Genomic DNA, 19430 nt, shown 5'->3' with positions numbered 1-19430 from the left:
CTTATAAGGCTTATAGTGAAAAGTAGCAACCTACTGCTTCCTGTCCACGATTCCCACTCCTCAGTGCTATGTATTCTTTTTTTTTTTTTTAGGTACTTACTGTCATGTTTCTAAGTAACTAACATGCTTCAGTACATTCTTTCTTGATTTAAAAAATTTTAGACATTGTTTATTACTTCCCACAATAGAGAATGAGTACTTAGCTCTAATATATCCTGCATTAGTTAGGAATTTTTTATTCTATTCAGCTGTAACAGAAAACCTGCCTGGTGGCTCTTGTCTAATAAGAAATCTAGAGGTGAACTGTCCAGAGTTGGTACAGAGGCTTAGCAACATCATCAGTATGTAGACTCTTTTTGTCTTTCTTGTCCACCAATTTTAGCATTTTGGTTGTTGATTTATGTGTGCAATGTGACTTTTGGTAGCTGTAGGCATCAGTCTGTGTTCAAGACAAAAAGGAAAGAAGGATGGCAGCCAGATCTGCCTGTTTAATCAAGAGAGTAAAAGCTTTCCCAGAAACTCCAAGTAGACTTCTGATTGCGTATCACTGACCAGAACAGCTACTTGGTCATCTGTTACTATAAGAAAATCTTGAAAATAGAGTAATTAGCTTTTCCAGTTTCTATTGTGTAAGGGAACAGAGGAGAAGAGAACTAGAAATGGCTGTTAGGTCAGTAAATTTAAAGTATCTGATAACCACCACCCCCCTCAATATTTGTGCATCTCCCCTTCCCGTTCTCTCAGTGTAGTAAAGACTGGTACCTTTTACTTTTTAAGTACTTATTTTATCCCGGAGCTATTAGTTGTATGATTTTCTCTTTCCTTAATTTTTAATGTCCCAGTAATAATTTATTCCCTGAATCGTTAGAACTATAAATCTCCTCTTAATACATTTAGGCATATCAGATACTCCCTATTTTTTTCCTGGATATATTTCTTCCGGATTCCATCGTCTTGCTTTATGAAAATGTTCTGAAATCTTTCCTCATTCCTATTCTGAGATTTTCTTTTGCTTCTCTCATGTGAAGAATCCCCTATATCTTGGATTTCTTCCTCTTTCTTAAATTACTCCTTAGAGGTAGGAGATCTTCAGAAGTTTTCTGAGAAAAAGAACACTGAGGCAAATCTTCTGAGATTTTGCATCTGAAAAATCTATCTTTAGGATTGAGTAATAGTTTATAGATTTATATTTCTGTTTCAGAAGTTATTTTCCTTGGAATTTTGGAGGTTTTCTTCCATTGTCTTTTAGTTTCTGGTGCTACTGTTAAAAAGTATGAAGCCATTCTAATTACTAAAACTTTGAATGAGACCTGCTTTTTTTTCCTCTGGAAGTCTTTAGGATGTTTTCTTTATCCCTAGCAACCTGAAATTTTATGATATTGTGCCTTGGTGTATATGAGTAAAGGGTTAACAAACCCTTTCTCCATCCTATGAAAATAGCCTCCCGTTGACCTTCTTCTAGCACTATTTGTCTGTAATCTACTAAAGATGGAATGACAGCTGTGTAACCATGTAACACTGCCTAATGGGAAACATAACCCTCGATTGGTAAAGTGCATCTGGGCTGAGAGGTTGTGAATGAACTATTAATACTTGGAGGTAAGTCATAGTTTTGCACATTCCTGAATGTGATGTGACATACCAAAGTGTTCTTGCCGAGTCCTGAAAGTACACTCATGGACTGATTGGTAAAAGAGATGTTGTCTTCTATATATGGAATGAGACTACTGCTAGGATGCATCCTGCACCCACCTGTGTAATCTTGTTTCTTTGTACCTGAGATGTCGTTCTGGGGGCTGAAGAATAGCCCTGGACTGCTGTGAAGACTTGCATTGAAGGTATATATCTCATGCTATCCTGTAAAGAGTATGCTGTGTTCCTTGCCTTGCATTCTTTTGCAAAACTGAGTAAACTGATGAGTGGGTGGCCTTTCTGGGTCTTAAGAGTGTGATTATCTAGCTGAACCCAAAACTACGGTTGCTGGTCAGAGTGATTATTGCAGTATAGGGCCTTAGAAGTGGGATAGACTTTTAGACCTTGACTCAGTGTGCCAAGGGATTATGAGATAAAAAAGAATGGGTAGAGAAGTACTAATGGGACATTATACCTGCGTAGGGTTTAGGGGGTAGGGTGGGGCAGTTTGGGAGGGGAGCTGGTCCACTTTTGATTTAATGGTAGAAGCTATTATTTAAGGAAATCTTCATGCTTAGGGTTGTATATTTGTACCATCTGCACTTGCATGATCCTAAGAGTGAGTGCACTCTTAAATTTTGTACTCTAGGTACCTCATTTGCCTCACCCTAGTCCTGGCTCTGAGTTTTGAGTGAGAATGTTCTTCTGGAAGGGGCAGATGAAGACTGGAGTGAGTTAATTTGTGCTGAGAGGATAAGTGTCCGTTTCCCTCACCCAGCGAGGCCATTTGGAGCCGGCTCATACTGGTTGACTGTAGCTGACAGTAGCTGACTGTAGGCATATACTCTTCCCTATTCCTCAAACATCAAAGTAGCTTAATATTGGCCATGATTGAGAGTTACACCATAGACATCAGCAAACACTGCAAATCAGGACCTTCATTCTCCAGCTCAGAAACTGCTCAATTTTATCAGCACATGATAGGCAGGAATCCAGCTGCAGCTAGGCTGACAAAATGATACCACTTTTGGTGCTCCTGATTCTTTCAATCACATGCCATTTGTAGAGGCGTTGGTTATATACAAGCCCTGGCTGCAGTAGCTACTGTAAGCCAATCAATCACTGGTATCTGATTGATGGACAGAGGTGGGCAATGGAACCCACAGAGTCCATGTTTGTGAGTAGGATTATGATGAAGAAAAAGGCTGGAGCCATTGGGTTGATGCAGAATGAGCCAGGGCTCAGACCTGAGTGGGAACGTTCATCATGAGCCCAGCATGAGGAAGGGGGATAAGAATGGCCACACTCCTGTGAGCTTGCCCAGAAAGTCAGGTAGAGGCTACCCAGTAGGTTAATGTTCAAACCAGCCACAAGAGAAAACCTTTGTGGAGGCTCACGTGTGCTGTTTGTTAGGAGGGCTCTGACAAATTCAAGCCCCTGCACTTGATTGTATCGCTTTAATGCGGAACTGGAGTCTAACCAGTGTCCTCTGCTGCCATCTGTAGATAACTAACGGAAACTCAGGATCAAACACTCCCTGAAGTGATCATTAAAGTTAGGCTGTTTGAAACACTATGAAGGATAATAACTAGGAGTTTTAAAAATTCAAGCCAAGAGGATATAATCAGAACTTTATTCCATTGTGACTAAATATAACTCTAGATGAAAAAAGGCAGTATCTCTAAAAGTGTTAAAAATATACTATACTAATTTTTTTGTACTAACACAGTCCTTTTTGTTACTTTTTAAAACTTGCTTATGATTTCCAAGATAAAAATGTGTGTTGGCCTTACAAAAGCTAGTTAGCTAAAGAAAATAGTTCAGTTGGTTAGGAGGTAGAGAGAATATCAGTGTCCCATTAGATAATACAATTCCTGGTGGTCAAAGATAGTCATATTAATCCAAGATTATGGGAGTGAACTGTTAGTAAATGGTAACAAAACCTTTGATCATTCTTCATGGGAAAATTACCACAAGTTAACCTTCTTCTACACTGTTTTCCTAGAAAGCTTGTTAAAAGTAGAATGTCAGCTATATAATCAAGCTACTTTCCTTATTGTTAAAAACGATCCCATTAGAAAACTGCCCTTAGATTGAGAGGGCTGTAGATGAATTATAAATACCTGGTAGGAAGCCTTAGCTTTGGGATTCCATACACTTTACAATGCAGATATAATGTGGTTTGTTGGAAGAAAACTTACAATCAGAAAAAAAGTGGAGCATATATCATCCCCTGAACTCTGATTGTTTTACTGAACAGGCTGGGTATCGATCATCTGGCATTTTGGACAGTGTTTCTCTAGAGAGGGGCCAGACTGTATACAGGTAAAATATATTCTACATATTAATAGAGTCATGGGGGCAGGGAAAGTCAACATTCCCAGGCTGGAAAAGTAATCTGGTTAGAAGAGCAGAGCCACTGGGCTCCAGTGGCTGGAGCCTGTTTTGCTGAGCTAACTCACACCTGTTAAGCCGCCTGTCTGCCAAGCCATCAAAAGGAATAACTAAGATGAACCCACATGGCTATCCAGATTTATTTCTTACAAGTCCACCCTTTGTACTTGAGGGCTTATGAAATATTAAGTACCTTCAGTGATTCTGATAGACACTCTTTTTTAGCCTTCCCGGGAAATAACGAAGTTTCTGTGCTGTTGTCTGGGACTGGGGAGTCAGTAGGATTCTGTATGGATAGGCCAGATAGGAAGTGACATATCCATCACCATGAGAAATGCACATTATGAATCAATGCCCAGAACCTTTGGAAAGCTATTCAGACTGTTTATTCCATATTTATAGGAAAATGGAGAACTCTTCATCACCAACGTCCTCCAGACTTTCACCCCCCAGACTTGTTTATGCTGATTGTATTAGTCAAGGTTCGGCCAGAGGAATTGAATCAGTTGCAAGGAATTGGCTTGCATGATTGTATGGTCTGACAAGACAAGTCTGAAATCCATAGGTCAGGCTGTCAGGAAGGGCAGGTTGGAACACCTGGGAAATGAGCTGAAGCTGCTTTCCACAGGCAGAGTTTCTTCTTTTGGGAAGCCTAAGCTCTTAAGGCCTTTCAACTGCTTGAATCAGGCCCACCAGATTTTCTTGAATAATCTCCCTTACGTAAAGTTAACTGATTATAGATTTTAATCCCATCACAAAATGCCTTCAAGGCAACAACTACATTAATGTTTGATTGAATAACTGGGGACTGTATCTTAGACAAGTTGACACATAAAACTGACCCTCACACCTATATTATCCATCACTGTATAACAAATTACTCTAAAATTTGGTGGCTAAAACAACATTTATTGTCTCATAGTTGCTGTGGGTCAGGAATCTGGGTGCAGTGTAGCTGAGTCTTTTGACTCTGCATCTCTCCCAAGGTAGCAGTCATCATAAGACTTGACTGGGGAAGATCTGCTTCCCGGTTACTCACATGGCTGATGGCAGGAATCTGTTCCTTATAGGTTGTTGACTAAAGCCTTCATTCTTCATGAGCTGTTGGCTGGATGCCTCACTTGTTCCTAACTACATAGGCCACTCCGTAGAGTATCTCGCAGCATGGCAGCTTTCTTCATCAAAGTGAGGAAGAGAGAGAGCCAGAGGGAGTAACCACAAGTCACAGTCTTTTGCAAGCCTAATCACAGAAGTGACATCTCATCATTGTTGCTATATTGCTTGCTAGAAGCAGGTTGCTAGGTTCAGTCTACACTTAAAAGGAGAGGATTACATAAGGGTGTGACTATTAGGAGGCAGGATCATTGGGAGCCATGTCAGAAGCTGCCTACCATAATCCCAACCCATTATTGTCTGTCATCCTCCTCTTGAGGATGACCCAAATTGGCTGTCCTCTTTCCATAATGATAAGCTCTGTGATAACCTCTGCAGGCAGAGGAGAGTAGCCACAGAACCACTGGAAGCAAAGTCAGCATCCCATTTCATATACTAGTGTTTTTGATCTGATCAGTATGATATGTCTATCTTTTTGCTGAGGTCATGTGAAATATATATTCATTTACTGAAGTAAAAAATACTATATGAATATCCATCCATCCACTGAGGTCACAAGTATACCCACACAAGCATATCCATGGTGCTTGGGAACTCAGCCAAGACGGAAGTTAACATCATCGTGTACAACTTACAAAAAGCTGAAGACAGCCAGTCTGTTTCATTGCTTGTTCTTTCAGAGGATTTCTCTTTTTCTTTTAATTGAGAGTAGTTCCTATGCTGAAGAAGATAGATAACTAATAGTTTCTAGAACTGTTTTTAAAAATTCCTTGTGTAGCCAAATGCCTGATAGCCTCAGGGTACCATCCAGATTCTTACAGATTTGTGCCATTTCCTGGACCAGTAGAAACTGGACCCAGTCACCTGGATTCTTGGTTCAAACTCCACAGGATGAGCAGGATTTGAGAGCAAGTTGTAGAGGAAGATTTCATAGTGAAGCCAGGCCTCTCAGGGACCTCCACCCCCATCTTAGATGGAGAGGTTCATCCTCAGATAGCTGAACTTCCAGATGAGGTCAGTGAGTTAGCCAGGCTTGGAGAAGAGAATATATGATATATAGACCTTCATGTGACATTCTGGGAAGCCCTTCATGGCTCATGCTGGCACCAAATCTAAACACCCTCTCACTGAATTTCTTGCCTTAACCATTGCTGGGCAGGCTAGCAGATTCCCTTATGTATGTCAGGTCTCAGGGGTGTCACTGCAGCACTCACGACTTTTTTCTAGGGCATCACAAGCAAGAAGACCTCCTAGGGCCTTATAGAGGTATACCATTTGATGACCTGTTCCTCTTCTCCAAGAATTGTGAATTTCCTTACATACAGATCCGTGTTCTGGGGCAGAACAACTTTATTTCTCTGTATGAATGTAAAAGATATTTGTTCATATATTCAAGATTCTTGAAGATCTGATTGAGATTCTTTGTTCCTCGTAGATAGCAATTGTCATGGTAAAGGGATAGGTTAGCTGTTGAGAAGGACATTTCATATCTGGAGAGAGGATTAATTAAACAGACAGATAAATTTTCTCCTAATTTTTGCAGACTAATCATAGAATAGGATCATACCATGTTAGCTTTTGGATGGAAATTTGAAGGTCATTTGAAACAGTCTCTCAGTAAAAGATACAGATAAGGAAACTGAATTCCAGAAATGTTAGATGTTTTATTTAGATCTACTACTGTTTGGTGACTGTACTATGAATATAAAAATGTATTTTGTGTATGTATTTATTTATTTTTACTGGAAGTACTGGGGATTGAACCCAGGACCTTGTGCAGGCTAGCACCTACGCTACCACTGAGCTGTACCCTCCCAACAAAAATGTAATTTGCTTCCCACTAAATTATAAGTCTGACAGACTAGGAGCTGACAGATTAGATTACCAACAGCCATAGACTAATTTGAAATCTTTAGTAGGGTAGATTGTGTCTAACTAATAAAGCTTTATCTTTATGTTTCAGGACTGAAAACTGCAAATTGTGTTGAGAACATGGGTAAGATATGCTTTCACGTTCTGTCTCTGTAATGGGAACTTTATCAGTGTTATTTCTCACAGGTATAGGTCGGGGCCACTCCACCACACTGTCATACTGTCTGCCAAAATTTTCTCAAGGCTGAGTTATGCCTCTGCTACTACCTTTTCAGGTGAGGGTGCAGGAGCCTCCCACCCCAGCCTTGCCTGTGGCTGTCCTCTAAAACAGTACAATTGTCTTGGGCATGCAGGGGCCATGCCAGTCTGGCCCTAGCTTATCATTACAGGAGCTTAAGGACTCCTGAGTACCCTTACTTGACCCCTGTGTACAGAGCTAGACTCTCATTCCTGTGTTTGGACATGTTGGGAAGTAGTATTTGGGAGACTGATGAAGGAATAGAGTAAATAGGGCTCAAGGGGAAGGAATGGTAACATGGCCTGTCTTGGCTTTCTCAGGGAAAACAGGAGGGTGTAACTGAAAATAGTCTCTCTCAGAGGACCACGGGGAAGACTTGGGACGATAAACAAGAATTCTCCGACTATTAAGGAGCAGCATTATCAAATTAGACCCAACAGATTTCAACCAGAGTTGACAGAAAACGGCTTGGCATGATACATGCTTTGGGTGGATCCTTTTGAAGATTTCCTTATTAAAAAGTTTGAAAATAAGGGTCCATTTCTAGCTGTCTTCCTGGCTAGTTTTTCTATGAATTCTTCTTCAGATAATTAAAATGAATCTACATCCATTTGTTTTTGAGATGGAAATTTTATATTTCTCATATTGCCATATTTTGCATGTATCCTGAATGTAAGCTAACTCAAATCTTTATTATTAATAAGCACTTTAAAATAGCCTGAACCTGACATTCACATCTGTGTATAGTACTATGTAATGAAAACATATTTGTATTTCAGAATATTTTCAACCTATCTATGTCTACAATCCTGGTAAGAATGCTCTAATTTTTAAAAATAATCCTTATGTGGATATTTAATAGCTCTTTCCTGCTCAGCAAATCAATTCTTAGCTGAAGAAAAAGAGTACTTTGTACAAATGAAGGAGTAACATGGCAGATGTAAGAGGGGGAAAAAGAATCTATTCTGGGGAAATTTACCTCCCTGCAAATGAGAGAGTTGGCTCTCTGGAGAACTGAACAACATGGAAACATTCTGAGAAATAAAGTTAGTCAGACTTGAAGAGCTAGTTGTTCTTGACAGGTTTGAAGCCTCTTATATATAGTTCTGTATTCAGTTATTGAGATTAGCCTGTGTGACACCAAACATTCAGATGAAAGTAGAATTGGTCATTTGCCTCTCTGAAATAACCTGATGTTTGGTATCATTTAACTAAAACATCTGGGTGATTAGATGCTTTTTTCCCCTTACAATAAGTTTCCACTTACAGTAATATGGCCCAAATCATTTCTTTGCATTTAAGTTCCTTATTTTGTATTTGGCCCATGTAGTTACAATAGGTTTTTCCTTATTGAAGAGAGAAAAGAGTCTGGCCTTTCCTTAAGCATGCAGTTTATTTGATGTTTGGAAGATATTTCCTGTCCTGATGTGAAACATTTCATGCCCCTGAGGACTTGCTTAGTAACACTTCTTACTGACCCAGTGCAGCCACAAGTTTTACTAGTCACTTTACAAGGACTTCAACTAGTCCTTCAAGACAGACATTTTTCTAGCTTGTGGAGACCCCTGCGAAACTCGTTATACGTGATAGTTTTTCTTAGTAGGAGGAGCCAGAGGAGTGTTCAGCCCAATTAGCCAAAGTGCATTTAGACTGTGGCTGACACTTAAATTTAGTAGCATATTTTACTGGATGTATCAAGTGGATATTTATGCCATATTACCTGAAAATAGTTTTGCTATAACTGTGGTAACCCCCAATTACTTTATTCTATTGTTGAAACTGGTAAGTTTCTTTTTTTAACTTAGATGAGAAAAACCAGAAGCTTGAAGACCCTGGTAAGACATTTTCATAAACTCTTGGGGCTTAACATTTGCCAGGCTGCTCCCTTAGGGGCGAGAGCAATTGGGCAGGGCATGGTAATACCAAGTGGGAAGAAGGCAAGACGCACCTTAGCTTACCAGCTTGGTATATTTTGGTATATCAGAGACCCTCCTGAGTTCCAGATAGACCTCTTCATAAGGACAACATAGTAGCTCTCTCTGAGTCTCCGTCTAACGATCCATAGGTCACCCAGCAAAGCAGTTAGACAAGACATGAGGAACGTTCCGAAAAACCTGTTATTTTCTGCTTTATGCTGCTACGTGTTACATGGATAGAAGGTGTAACTGATTATTCCACAAACAATAGTAACCTAGGATGTCCCTCAGAGGCATAAAAAATGGTATTTTTTTCTAAGTTATAATGACTTTATATATGTATATGTATTTCTGTTTCTAACAATCTGAGTAACAGATGCTATTAGCTATATCTATTTGATTATTTAGTATGTTCCAAAGTATGATGCATTCCCAAGGTTTTTTTGTCTTTTAAAAATTACATTCTTCAAGGGTGCTGGGACGGAAACACTCATAAATTACTTGTGAGACTATAAGCTGGAACTTTTTTGGAGGACAGTTTCTATAGTATGTATCAGTAGCCTTAAAAATATCCATACCATGCATGACTGGGACATTGTGCTCTACACCAGAAATTGACACATTATAACTGACTGTACTTCAATTAAAAAAAAATCCATACCTTGTAACCTAGCAACACTTTTAAATATTTGTCCTAAGGAAATAAACATAAAAATTTGTGTATGAAATATGTACAGAAATGTTTATGCAGTGTTATGGTAGCCAAAATTGATAAACAATGTTAGTGTTCAACAGTTGAGTATTGTTAAATAAATTACATTCGTATTATGAAACACCAACCAACTTAAAAGCCATGTTTTTGAAAAGTATTTAAAGATATGAGAGGGGGGAGGGTATAGTTCAAGTGGTAGAGCACATGCTTAGCATGCACAAGGTCCTGGGTTCAATCCCCAGTACTGCCTGTAAACATAAATAAATAAACCTAATTACCTCCTCCTCCCCCCCAAAAACACTAAAAAACATATGAGAAAGCAGTTATAATACAATGGCAATGAAAATAGAATATAAAATAGCATATGGAGTATAATATCAACTTTATTTTAAAATGTCAAAAGGTACAAACTTCCAGTTATAAATAAGTACAGGGGATATAATGTACAACATGACTATAGTTACCATTGCTGTATGGTTATTGTTAAGAGAATAGATCCTAAGAGTTCTTACCGCAAGGGGAAAAATTTTTTTTCTTTCTTTTTTTTTAATCTCTGTGAGATGCTGGATGTTAACTAAACTTATTGTGATAATTATTTCACAATATATGTAAATCAAGTTATTATGCTGTACACCTTGAATTATACAGTGTTGTATGTCAGTTATATCTCAATAAAATGGGGAAATGCTAAAAAATGTATATGTGCATATACATATAGCAAAGAGGCTGAAAGGAAATATACCAAAATATTAAGAATGAGTAGCTCTGATATCTGAGATTATGAGTAATTTTTAATAATATCCTGTGTTTCCTCTAATTTACTGTAATTATATTACTTACATAATCAAGAAGTTTTATTTTTAAAAAATAAATCATGACAAATGTAGATCCTAGTCTTTGGGCTGAATATTAAAACAAAACAAAAACAAGAGCTTATTTTGCTTAAGCTAGGAGAGATCCTGGGTCACTAGTCATAATTCTCACCATAATTCAGCTACCAATGGGTTAAATCATCTTCTCTTTTACCCTGTTCCCTGCCATTTCTCAAAGCTTTCAGAGTTTTGCACTGTAAATAGCCATATAAATATAAACTTAAAATTTCAAGCTGATTGCATTCATCACTAAATAATTCTTTTTTTTTATCTTTAGGAATGAAAAACCAGGAGTCCACCGACTTACCTGGTAAGTGATCTTTTACTCACTCTCTGAGACCAGCTGCAAGGTTAGAAGGACACACAAGGACTCCTAGAACGAGGGACATAACTGGCATGGAGAGGTCGAGGAATGGGTTAAGCCAAAACAGAGGGACTCTAGCTGTTGAGACCTTATTGTATCCCATGCAGTAATGTGCCAAGCGCTTTTATGATGTATCACCTTTAATCATCACTTACTACAAACCTACAAGATGTTTCTTTTGCATAAATAAGGAAATGAAGGTCAGCGGGATTAAGCCTTCCCAATCATAGAGCTCGTAACTATAATGACACTAGAACTAAACCAAGCAGAGTCTTAGACCCAATACTGTTTCATTTAAAATCCAGTGTACTAGGACTGCCTTAGGAAAATAAGGTTGGAGAGATGTAGGCCACATCATGAAGTTTTTGAAATCCAGCATAAGGAGTTTGGGTTTTGTCCAGTTAGAGAATGAAGAGCAATTGAAAAGTGTTTTTGTTGTTACTGCTTTCTTTTTCCTTTTTTTTTTTTTTTAAGAGTTAAAGATGGGAGAGGTATAGACAAAAGGGAGTATTAACAATGCAAGATAATTGATTAACACTAACCAGTAATTCATTTCTGTCTTTAGGTATGAAGGGCCAAGAAGCCACCCAAATACCTGGTAAGACAGTTTTATTTACTCTGTGGGCTCAAGTGTGAGATGAGAAAGATTCTTCCAGGTATTAAAGAGAATATTGTCATGAGACTGTTATTCAGTAGTATTTCCTTTACAGCTGCCTGCCAGTCGTTTTACAAAGATTTAGCTGGGGAAGAGAGTAGAAAAAGTGCCGTTCCTCCCTAGTGTTTATGTGTTTCTGGAGCAGGAAAGTTAGCTTTATTGGGGGCATGGCTGAAGGCAAGGCTGCTGGGACCTGGATGAATGCAGTCCAGCCTTAGATTCCACAGCTAAAGGTTCTCAATAGAAACTTCAGCTTCGTGCAGAAGCTGTTAGCATTGGCTAACATCGCGGCATCTAGGATCTCCAGGTAATTAAACATAGTATTCTCCTGCTTAGAGGCAGACTCAGTGAGGCGCCATGGCAGAAGGCTCCTGAGCTTGCTGTGGATTTGCACAGTGAGGGTTCATGTAGCCAGAACTTTTAAGTAAAAAGCCAAAAACTACAGTACAGTGGGACCCTTGGCATTTACATCACTTGAGCTCATCAGACAAGAAAGAGTTTGGAAATTGTACTCACTGGAGCAAAGTTCAAGTCACTAAAAATTTCTTTCTCGTTTAGGAGTGAAAATTCCAGAAACTTTTTCATTACCTGGTAAGCAGTGTTAGGCGTGTGAGAAAGGAAGCTGCCAGTTTGGGGAGTACAGACATAGTTGTCACCATTAGATACACAGGGGCGGCTAAGTACTTTGCACAAGATCACATAAGTGAGTGAAGGACCCAAGTCTCTTAACTTAGGACCAAATACCTATTCCTTAAGACTTGTGGTTCCTCAACTGTTTTTCCAGGATATTTATCATGGTAGATGTAATCTACCTTTAAGAGATAACCATGAAAACAGGTATTTTAAAAAGTGTCACTGAGGGCAAGGCCTTTGAGGGGCCATGAGTGTCTATGGTCAGAGAAACTGAACAGTGTGACTCCCGTCAAGTTCCTCAAGAGCCTCAGAACTTACGCTTACAGGAGATGGAAAAAAAAGGCCCTCAAACTTAATTTTTTTTCCTGAGACAAGAAGTTTAAAAAAAAAAGTGGACATGATCCAACATTTTACCAGAGAGCTATGGACAGTAATAAGTAATAACACTTCTCTGTGCCTCAGAATTGTCATCCTTTAAACGTGGCTAACGCATGTTACCCTTACCTTATGGAAATATCTTAAGGATTATAAAAACACAGAATCTCAGGGTGCAGTCCCCCATCCAGTGCTTAAATCCTTTCTTCCCAGTTCATGTAGTGTTTTGAAATAATTTTTGGTAGGTTTTGTTATTTTGCAATCATCATCTGTTAAGTAATTTAGATTTTTGGCATCTGCTAAATTACATCCATTCATATAGTGCTGAGCTTTGCCTCACATTGCTGTCTTTGGATCCTGCATGGTGTGTGCAGAAACAGCAGTTCCCAGTTTATTATCTAAAGCCCTGACAGGCCCAGAAGAGGTTCCAGCAACACTTTTATATTCACCCAGATACTGTGAACTGATGGACTGATGTGGCCACAGCTTTGAAGTGAACCTCTAATGACACCCATGACAATTTGTGTGTACCACATCTCTAGCTCGCTGGACCTGAGTTTGACACCTTACTAGGCACACAGGTTGTCTGAAAGGCAGCTGCTGTGGAGTATGGGGGATGAGCATGGGCTGTGTAGACAGACAGACCCAGCTTCTTCTCTCCTCTGCCATTTCTTCTGGGTTACTTTGTATAAGTTACCTCAGTTTTCTGCACCTCTGCTTCCATGTCTGAAAATGAAGAAAACTTCTGTCTTGCAGGGCTGATTAAAGTCCTAATGAGATAAAGTACTTGCAAAATGAATGGTGCTTTAAAATAGTAGTAAATGTTAGCTGCCTTTATTACTATCTGAAAATCTCTTTCTCATTTAGGAACAAAAATGTTACAACCGGATGAAAAACCTGGTAATAAATTCTTTACTAGGGGTGGAGGCACCGTCGGGTACTGAGTCCTTTACCATAATCATTTAGTTCAGTCTTAAGAGGTCTGGGGAGAGGACACTTGAGCTGTACAGCTTCTAACATCCCAGTCTGCAAGCCAGAGGCGGAAAACTTGAGAACTCCTTTCAGTGTGAGCAGTAGATTGCTATTATGGCTCTTTGGGCCAAACAGAGAAGGCACTTGACCTGAAACTGGAGCAGTTGGCTTCCAGCTGCATCTGATTCCTCCAGAATGGGGCAGAAATAGCATCATGAGAGAGGTGTGTGTGAGAACCATGCAGCGTGGACCATCCGTTCTGTGCTCCTCGCTGCACTCTCCATGTCCTCCAGCAAAAGGGCCACTCAGTTTTGCTGAGACTATTCTGTATGGTGCCCTCTCCTAGAAAGCTGTGTGTAGTGCAGGCTTTTTTAAAGGTGGTGTCAAAACATTTACACAGGATCTCATACAATCCAATGAGAGAAATACTGTTATCACCATTTCAGAAATGAAGACATGGAATATAGCAATGTTAAAGAACCTGTAAAAGGCTAGAATGAGACAGTCAGGACTCAAGCTTTTCAAGTTTTGTTTATTTTTTTGTCCCATGACACCAGTCTTCCAGCCAGATTTAGTTATAAAAATACACTTCTAATCTGGGCTCCCAGAAGTGGCATTTGGCCTCACATCCATCAAAATATGGCAATATTGTAATATTTCAATGCTAAGCACACACTTGGAGGTAGAATAGCATAGTAATTAAGCAGACATTTTGAAATCAGGCATTGCTACCACTGATTACCTTTGTGACTTTATGCAAGTTTTGGGGAACATCTGTTTAATATGGATAACTCTGCTACCTACGAGGACTATAAGAAGTACAGGTGACAGTGTGCATAAAGCATTTGGACAATGTGTGACACATAGTAAGCACTCAGTAAGTGGTAGGTATTATGGTTGTGCTTGGGAATCTGAGTTCAATATGTAGGAAAAATACTTTTCTGTAAACAAAAATTTAACCTTTATTTTAATGGAAACACATACATGGTAGAAAAGAAAAAAAATTCCAAAGCGCTAAAGGAGTAAAAGCTAAACCCTCCCCGCAATCCCACACATACCTCTAAACCTAATACCCTGCCCCTCATCCCACACTGAGAGATAACCACGTTTGCTTAATCATTTAATCAGATTTTTCTCTTTGGGATAAATAGGTATACAATGCAATTAACTCAAAATCTGTTTGTATTTTAGAAGATGAAAGTCAAGCTATCAACAATCCTAGTAAGAAATCTCTCTTTTCCTTAGTTGATAAATGTCTGTTTCTGCAATATAGAAAAACTGAGAAACTAATTTTTTCTCAATAAAAGGAACAAAATCTCAAGAGTTGAAAGCATCATAACAGAATATACTGTCACACCAAATGCTTGTCTGTGCGAATGGCTGGGGGCAGCCTGACTTCGCCTCTGAGTCAGTCACTTTGAACTGTGTAGAGAGACTGCTTTTTAGAGCAATGGTTCTCAACCCTGTCAACCCAGTTCTCCATTTTTAGAAGAAATATTTTATAAAGCTATCCTGAAATAAGATTAATAGATAAGACCCACTTGCACCCATAAAAAATCAATATAATGTCCCAACTATAATTTATAATAAAAGTTATATACATTTCAATATGTAAATGCCTAGATTATTCCAGAAGACATAATGAAGTCATCAGATGATTGTATTTACTTACACAAATAAATTTGGATTGAAGAGAGGACTGGAAGCTATTCATGAAAGTGTAAGAAAATGAAAGTGAAGAAATACCGTGGGCACTAGATAGAAACTGTTAGAACTGTCCAAAAATATTTTGCTTATATGTGAAACTGACTTAGGTTCTGGGTTTGAGCATTATAGCTTTTTGACTTAATGTGTGTCTAGCAGTGCATTTGAAATTTATATGGAAATGAGTCAGTTTTTCATTGTGCAAGACTGTCCAGAGCATTGCAGGATACTAGCTCTCTACTTCCACCTCACTGTTGTGACAATCAAAGAATACCTTGACAAATTTCCAAACTGCCTTTTAAGAGGCAGGACCGCCCCCTTGAGAACCACTGCTCTCGAGTAACAAAGTAATGAGTGCATCTGCTAGTCTGTTTTCCCCATCTGTATATGTATACCTAACTGCATGTTTATGATTATGGCAAGTAAATTCATAATGAATTGAAGGTTTTTATAACATATACTGGCTGTTTCTCTCAACTTCACTTATGAAATCTGAGTGGTGATCATTTATATATTTCCAGTCACTCTTCCCTTGTACAGTCTGAAACCAAAACATAGCCAGAAGTCAGATGTGTGCATTTAAGGGCAGTGTGAAACAGACCATCCTGAGATGGCTGGATTCCACTGTTCCTCTCCACTAGTTCAGATGAAAGGGAAGTAGTTTTCTCCAGAGCAGTGTTTTATGTATAGAGAGAAAAAATTAATTTATCAGCTTGGAGGGCTTAGTGTTTAAAAATGCAGCTATATTCCATTGTATATTGGTAGAATATGCAGATGAAATGCACTATCTTACTTGAAATAGAAGACACTGGAGTAAACTTTATCTTACATGTATATAATGAAAATTTAACATAGGTTAAGAAATTCTAGACAACTTGTGCAACAAAAAATTATCTGTCTACATACTTAAAAAGCCTTTGGAGTCCTAGATAAAACCCAGATTAGCACACTTTGATGATATATGAAAATATAGCCCAAAAATCTGTAATGAACTATGTTTATTTTAAAATTGTTCCTGGTTAGAAGTATTTCATGTAAGTTTCTAACTCAACTTGTATGTCTGTTTACATATTCAGGATGTATGGCATAGGTGGATGAAACTTGGTATTAAAAGTGACATATGTCAATGACTGTTCTCATTAACAGCTCCAGCTCCAGCTCCAGCTCCAGTTCCAGGTCCCAAAACCCATCCCTCTGCATCTTCTGGCAAAATGCTCCTTCCAATATTTGGAACATTCATCACTTTAATCAGTGGTTCTGCTATAAATCTCTTTGTTGCTCTGTAGTCTGATACATTTCTTTATTTCCTGAAATACACTACAGGCATCCCGCAGCAATCATCAGAAAGAATGATGTATTTTACAATTGTTGGGCAAGTCAGCTGATAAAACGAGAATTGCATATTTGTTATTCACCTTTCAAATTCAGAAAGTTAATCCAAATGTCATAGAATTCATTTTTCACTTATTTCTATATTATGATTACAAAAAAACTGTGTACTTTTAATTCAATATCAATAAAAACTTTTAAATTACTGATATAATTTTAGAATTACCAGATATTAAAATATCAATATTGGTGGTTCATATGATTTTTACAGCTTTTTTAAAATCATTTTTTTCAACTTTACATATCTGTACTGTTTGTTTCTAAGAACAGTTTAGAGCTTTAGCTTTTTAAACTTACATAGTTATCAAAGGAATTAAGCCAATCGCAAAATAAGTATCAACAGAATGCAGTAATCCAGTCATAAAGGACAGTCAGATGTGCTTACACATATATAAGAAATCAGTCATCTAAGTTATAATTAGTTCATTTCTGTCTTTTTTCTTTTTTAGATTCCACATGTAAGTGTTATCATATGGTATTTTTCTTTCTGGCTTTCTTTACTTAGAATGAGTGTCTCCAAGTCCATCCATGTTGCTGTAGAGGGCATTATTTCATTCTTTTTATGGCTGAGTAGTATTCCATTGCATACATATACTACACCTCCATCCAGTCATCTATTGATGGACATTTGGGTTGTTTCCATGTTTTGGCTATTGTAAGTAGTGCTGCTGTGAACACTGGGGTGCATGTGTCTTTTTGAATTATATTTTTCTCTGGGAGTGAGACTGCTGGATCATTTGGTAAGTTTGTTTTTAGTTTTTTAAGGAAGCGCCATAGTGGCTGCACCAATTTACATTCCTACCAGCAGTGTAGAAGGGTTCCCCTTTTTTGCACACCCTCTCCAGCATTTATCATTTATAGACTTTTTAATGATGGCCAATATGAACTGCTGAATTTTTAAAGGTGTTCCACTCACCTTTAAAGGATCACTTTGTCTTCAAATAGTGTATTCTTTCAGTGTCTTCATTTTCCTTCAATATATGAACGCTTTATATTTCTACAAACACAACAGTTTACCAAGTATTTCACATACATAGTTCCCAACTTGAACCTCATGTTAACCCAGGAAGGCAGACAGTACTGAATGAATATGTATGCTCAATAAGCAAGGAAAAAATGAGGTTATACAGTATAGTACTCTTTCCCCAAGGCATTGTGGTTGAATAGTTAACTGATTTAGGCATGGGCTTTGGTAACTAGTACTTGTTTTACACTGCCAGTGTTTCAAAAAGGACTTAGGGTGACCTTCAAAGGTACAGAAGAGCTACATAAAATCTAAACTAGGTCTTAGGGGGTTCAGTGTGCTTTAATTCTACCAATTACATCTCTTCATGAATTCAGAACTTTCAGTGGACTACCCACAAGAACCATTAGCCAGTTCACAGAATTATTTATGATGTAAATTTTGCTGGAGAACACAACTTAGTCCTGAGGCCAAAGTGGTGGGTCTTTCCTTCTGTCCACCCAAGTCTAGAACTTGTTACCATTTGCTTGGAACATACTTCAGGTATAGACCAAGTCCAGTTATCTAACCAGCTACATGAACAAGGACCACAGGCCTGACTTACACATGTAGTCACCAGAAGGATCAACACTTAGGAGGCAAATTGGGCCTGCCTTTAAAAGGCAGATCCCGAGCATAAGCTAGGGCTGGTGAAATTAGAAACCTAACAATATCAGAGCACAGAAAGTGAAAGGCTAGAGAAGTGACTATGGTCTGCATGATTAGCCATCTGTCCAGTAGAGAATGTGGTTCAATGAGTAACAATTCTCACCTGTTACATCAACAACTCTATACAGTAAGAGGATGTGCAGAGGGACAAACTCCTTCCACATTCAGCTCCGTGAGTAAGAAGGCTGGAAGTGCTTATCTTCTGGGCCAAGGAGAAAACAGACAAGGAGAGAAAAAAATCCTCCCCCAACGCTGTTGGAATTGCAAAGCGTAGGAAAGTATGACAAAAGGGTGATACAGAGAATAGTGTAACAAGTTTGCATGTTATAAACTTGTAAAAGTGGCTACAAACCTCTAGATGCTAACATGGAAAGAAATAGAGTAAGTTTCAAAGTACCCAGTCTCCTATACAACTATTAACCTTGTCTGCATCTGAACAAGAAATTCCTTCAGTGGGATCTCAGAGGATGGCCTCTGGATATACAGTGCATCACACTCAACATCCTCATAATAAACACAGCAGCAAAGTTCACGGGGCTGTTTTTTAGAACACTGCTCATCATAAGCTAAAGCATTATGCAGAAATGCAAAATTGAAACATTCCAAGAAGGGCCGACAGGATGCAGCCCAGGTGTGCAGTTCAGTAGTCAGAAAAATTTTAAAATTACCTAGTTGTTAAAGAATCACTACTGCACGTTATCATGTCTAATTCAGATTTTCCAGTCTTTTCAGATACTAATGATGTATTAGAGAATTCTTTATGCTAGATGATATCTGAAGTAAGTTTCACTTGCCATACCTCAGTCAAAATGTATCAGTATTGATACACTTTCCTTAGGAGGGAAGTCAGACTTAAAACCATGTTAAGACTAAAATTCTTAAGTTGTGATTATGATTCAGTACTTACGTGGACATGA

General features: G+C 38.4%; 1 protein-coding gene across 15 annotated transcripts in view; it reads left to right on the top strand.

The window, feature by feature from the left end:
- Window positions 1–16990, top strand: part of ART3 (ADP-ribosyltransferase 3) — a 57638-nt gene extending 40648 nt beyond the window's left edge. For 4 of the 15 annotated variants that reach the window (XM_014568466.2, XM_032457705.1, XM_006195588.3 and 1 more), the window contains 9 exons: window positions 7103–7135; window positions 8029–8061; window positions 9055–9084; window positions 11027–11059; window positions 11679–11711; window positions 12327–12359; window positions 13644–13676; window positions 14940–14969; window positions 16599–16990. In XM_014568466.2, coding sequence (XP_014423952.1) covers window positions 7103–7135; window positions 8029–8061; window positions 9055–9084; window positions 11027–11059; window positions 11679–11711; window positions 12327–12359; window positions 13644–13676; window positions 14940–14969; window positions 16599–16738 — 398 coding nt within the window. In that variant the 3' untranslated portion in view covers window positions 16739–16990. The remainder of the gene's footprint in view (window positions 1–7102; window positions 7136–8028; window positions 8062–9054; window positions 9085–11026; window positions 11060–11678; window positions 11712–12326; window positions 12360–13643; window positions 13677–14939; window positions 14970–16598) is intronic. The other 11 variants (XM_032457711.1, XM_032457717.1, XM_032457721.1 and 8 more) reach the window with 11 other exon arrangements.
- The last annotated feature ends 2440 nt before the right edge of the window (window positions 16991–19430 follow it).

This window comes from Camelus ferus, chromosome 2, assembly GCF_009834535.1.
Source record: "Camelus ferus isolate YT-003-E chromosome 2, BCGSAC_Cfer_1.0, whole genome shotgun sequence".
Taxonomy (NCBI): domain Eukaryota; kingdom Metazoa; phylum Chordata; class Mammalia; order Artiodactyla; family Camelidae; genus Camelus; species Camelus ferus.
The sequence above is the reverse complement of the archived record's forward strand: the minus strand, read 5'-3'. Positions and strand labels throughout refer to the sequence as shown.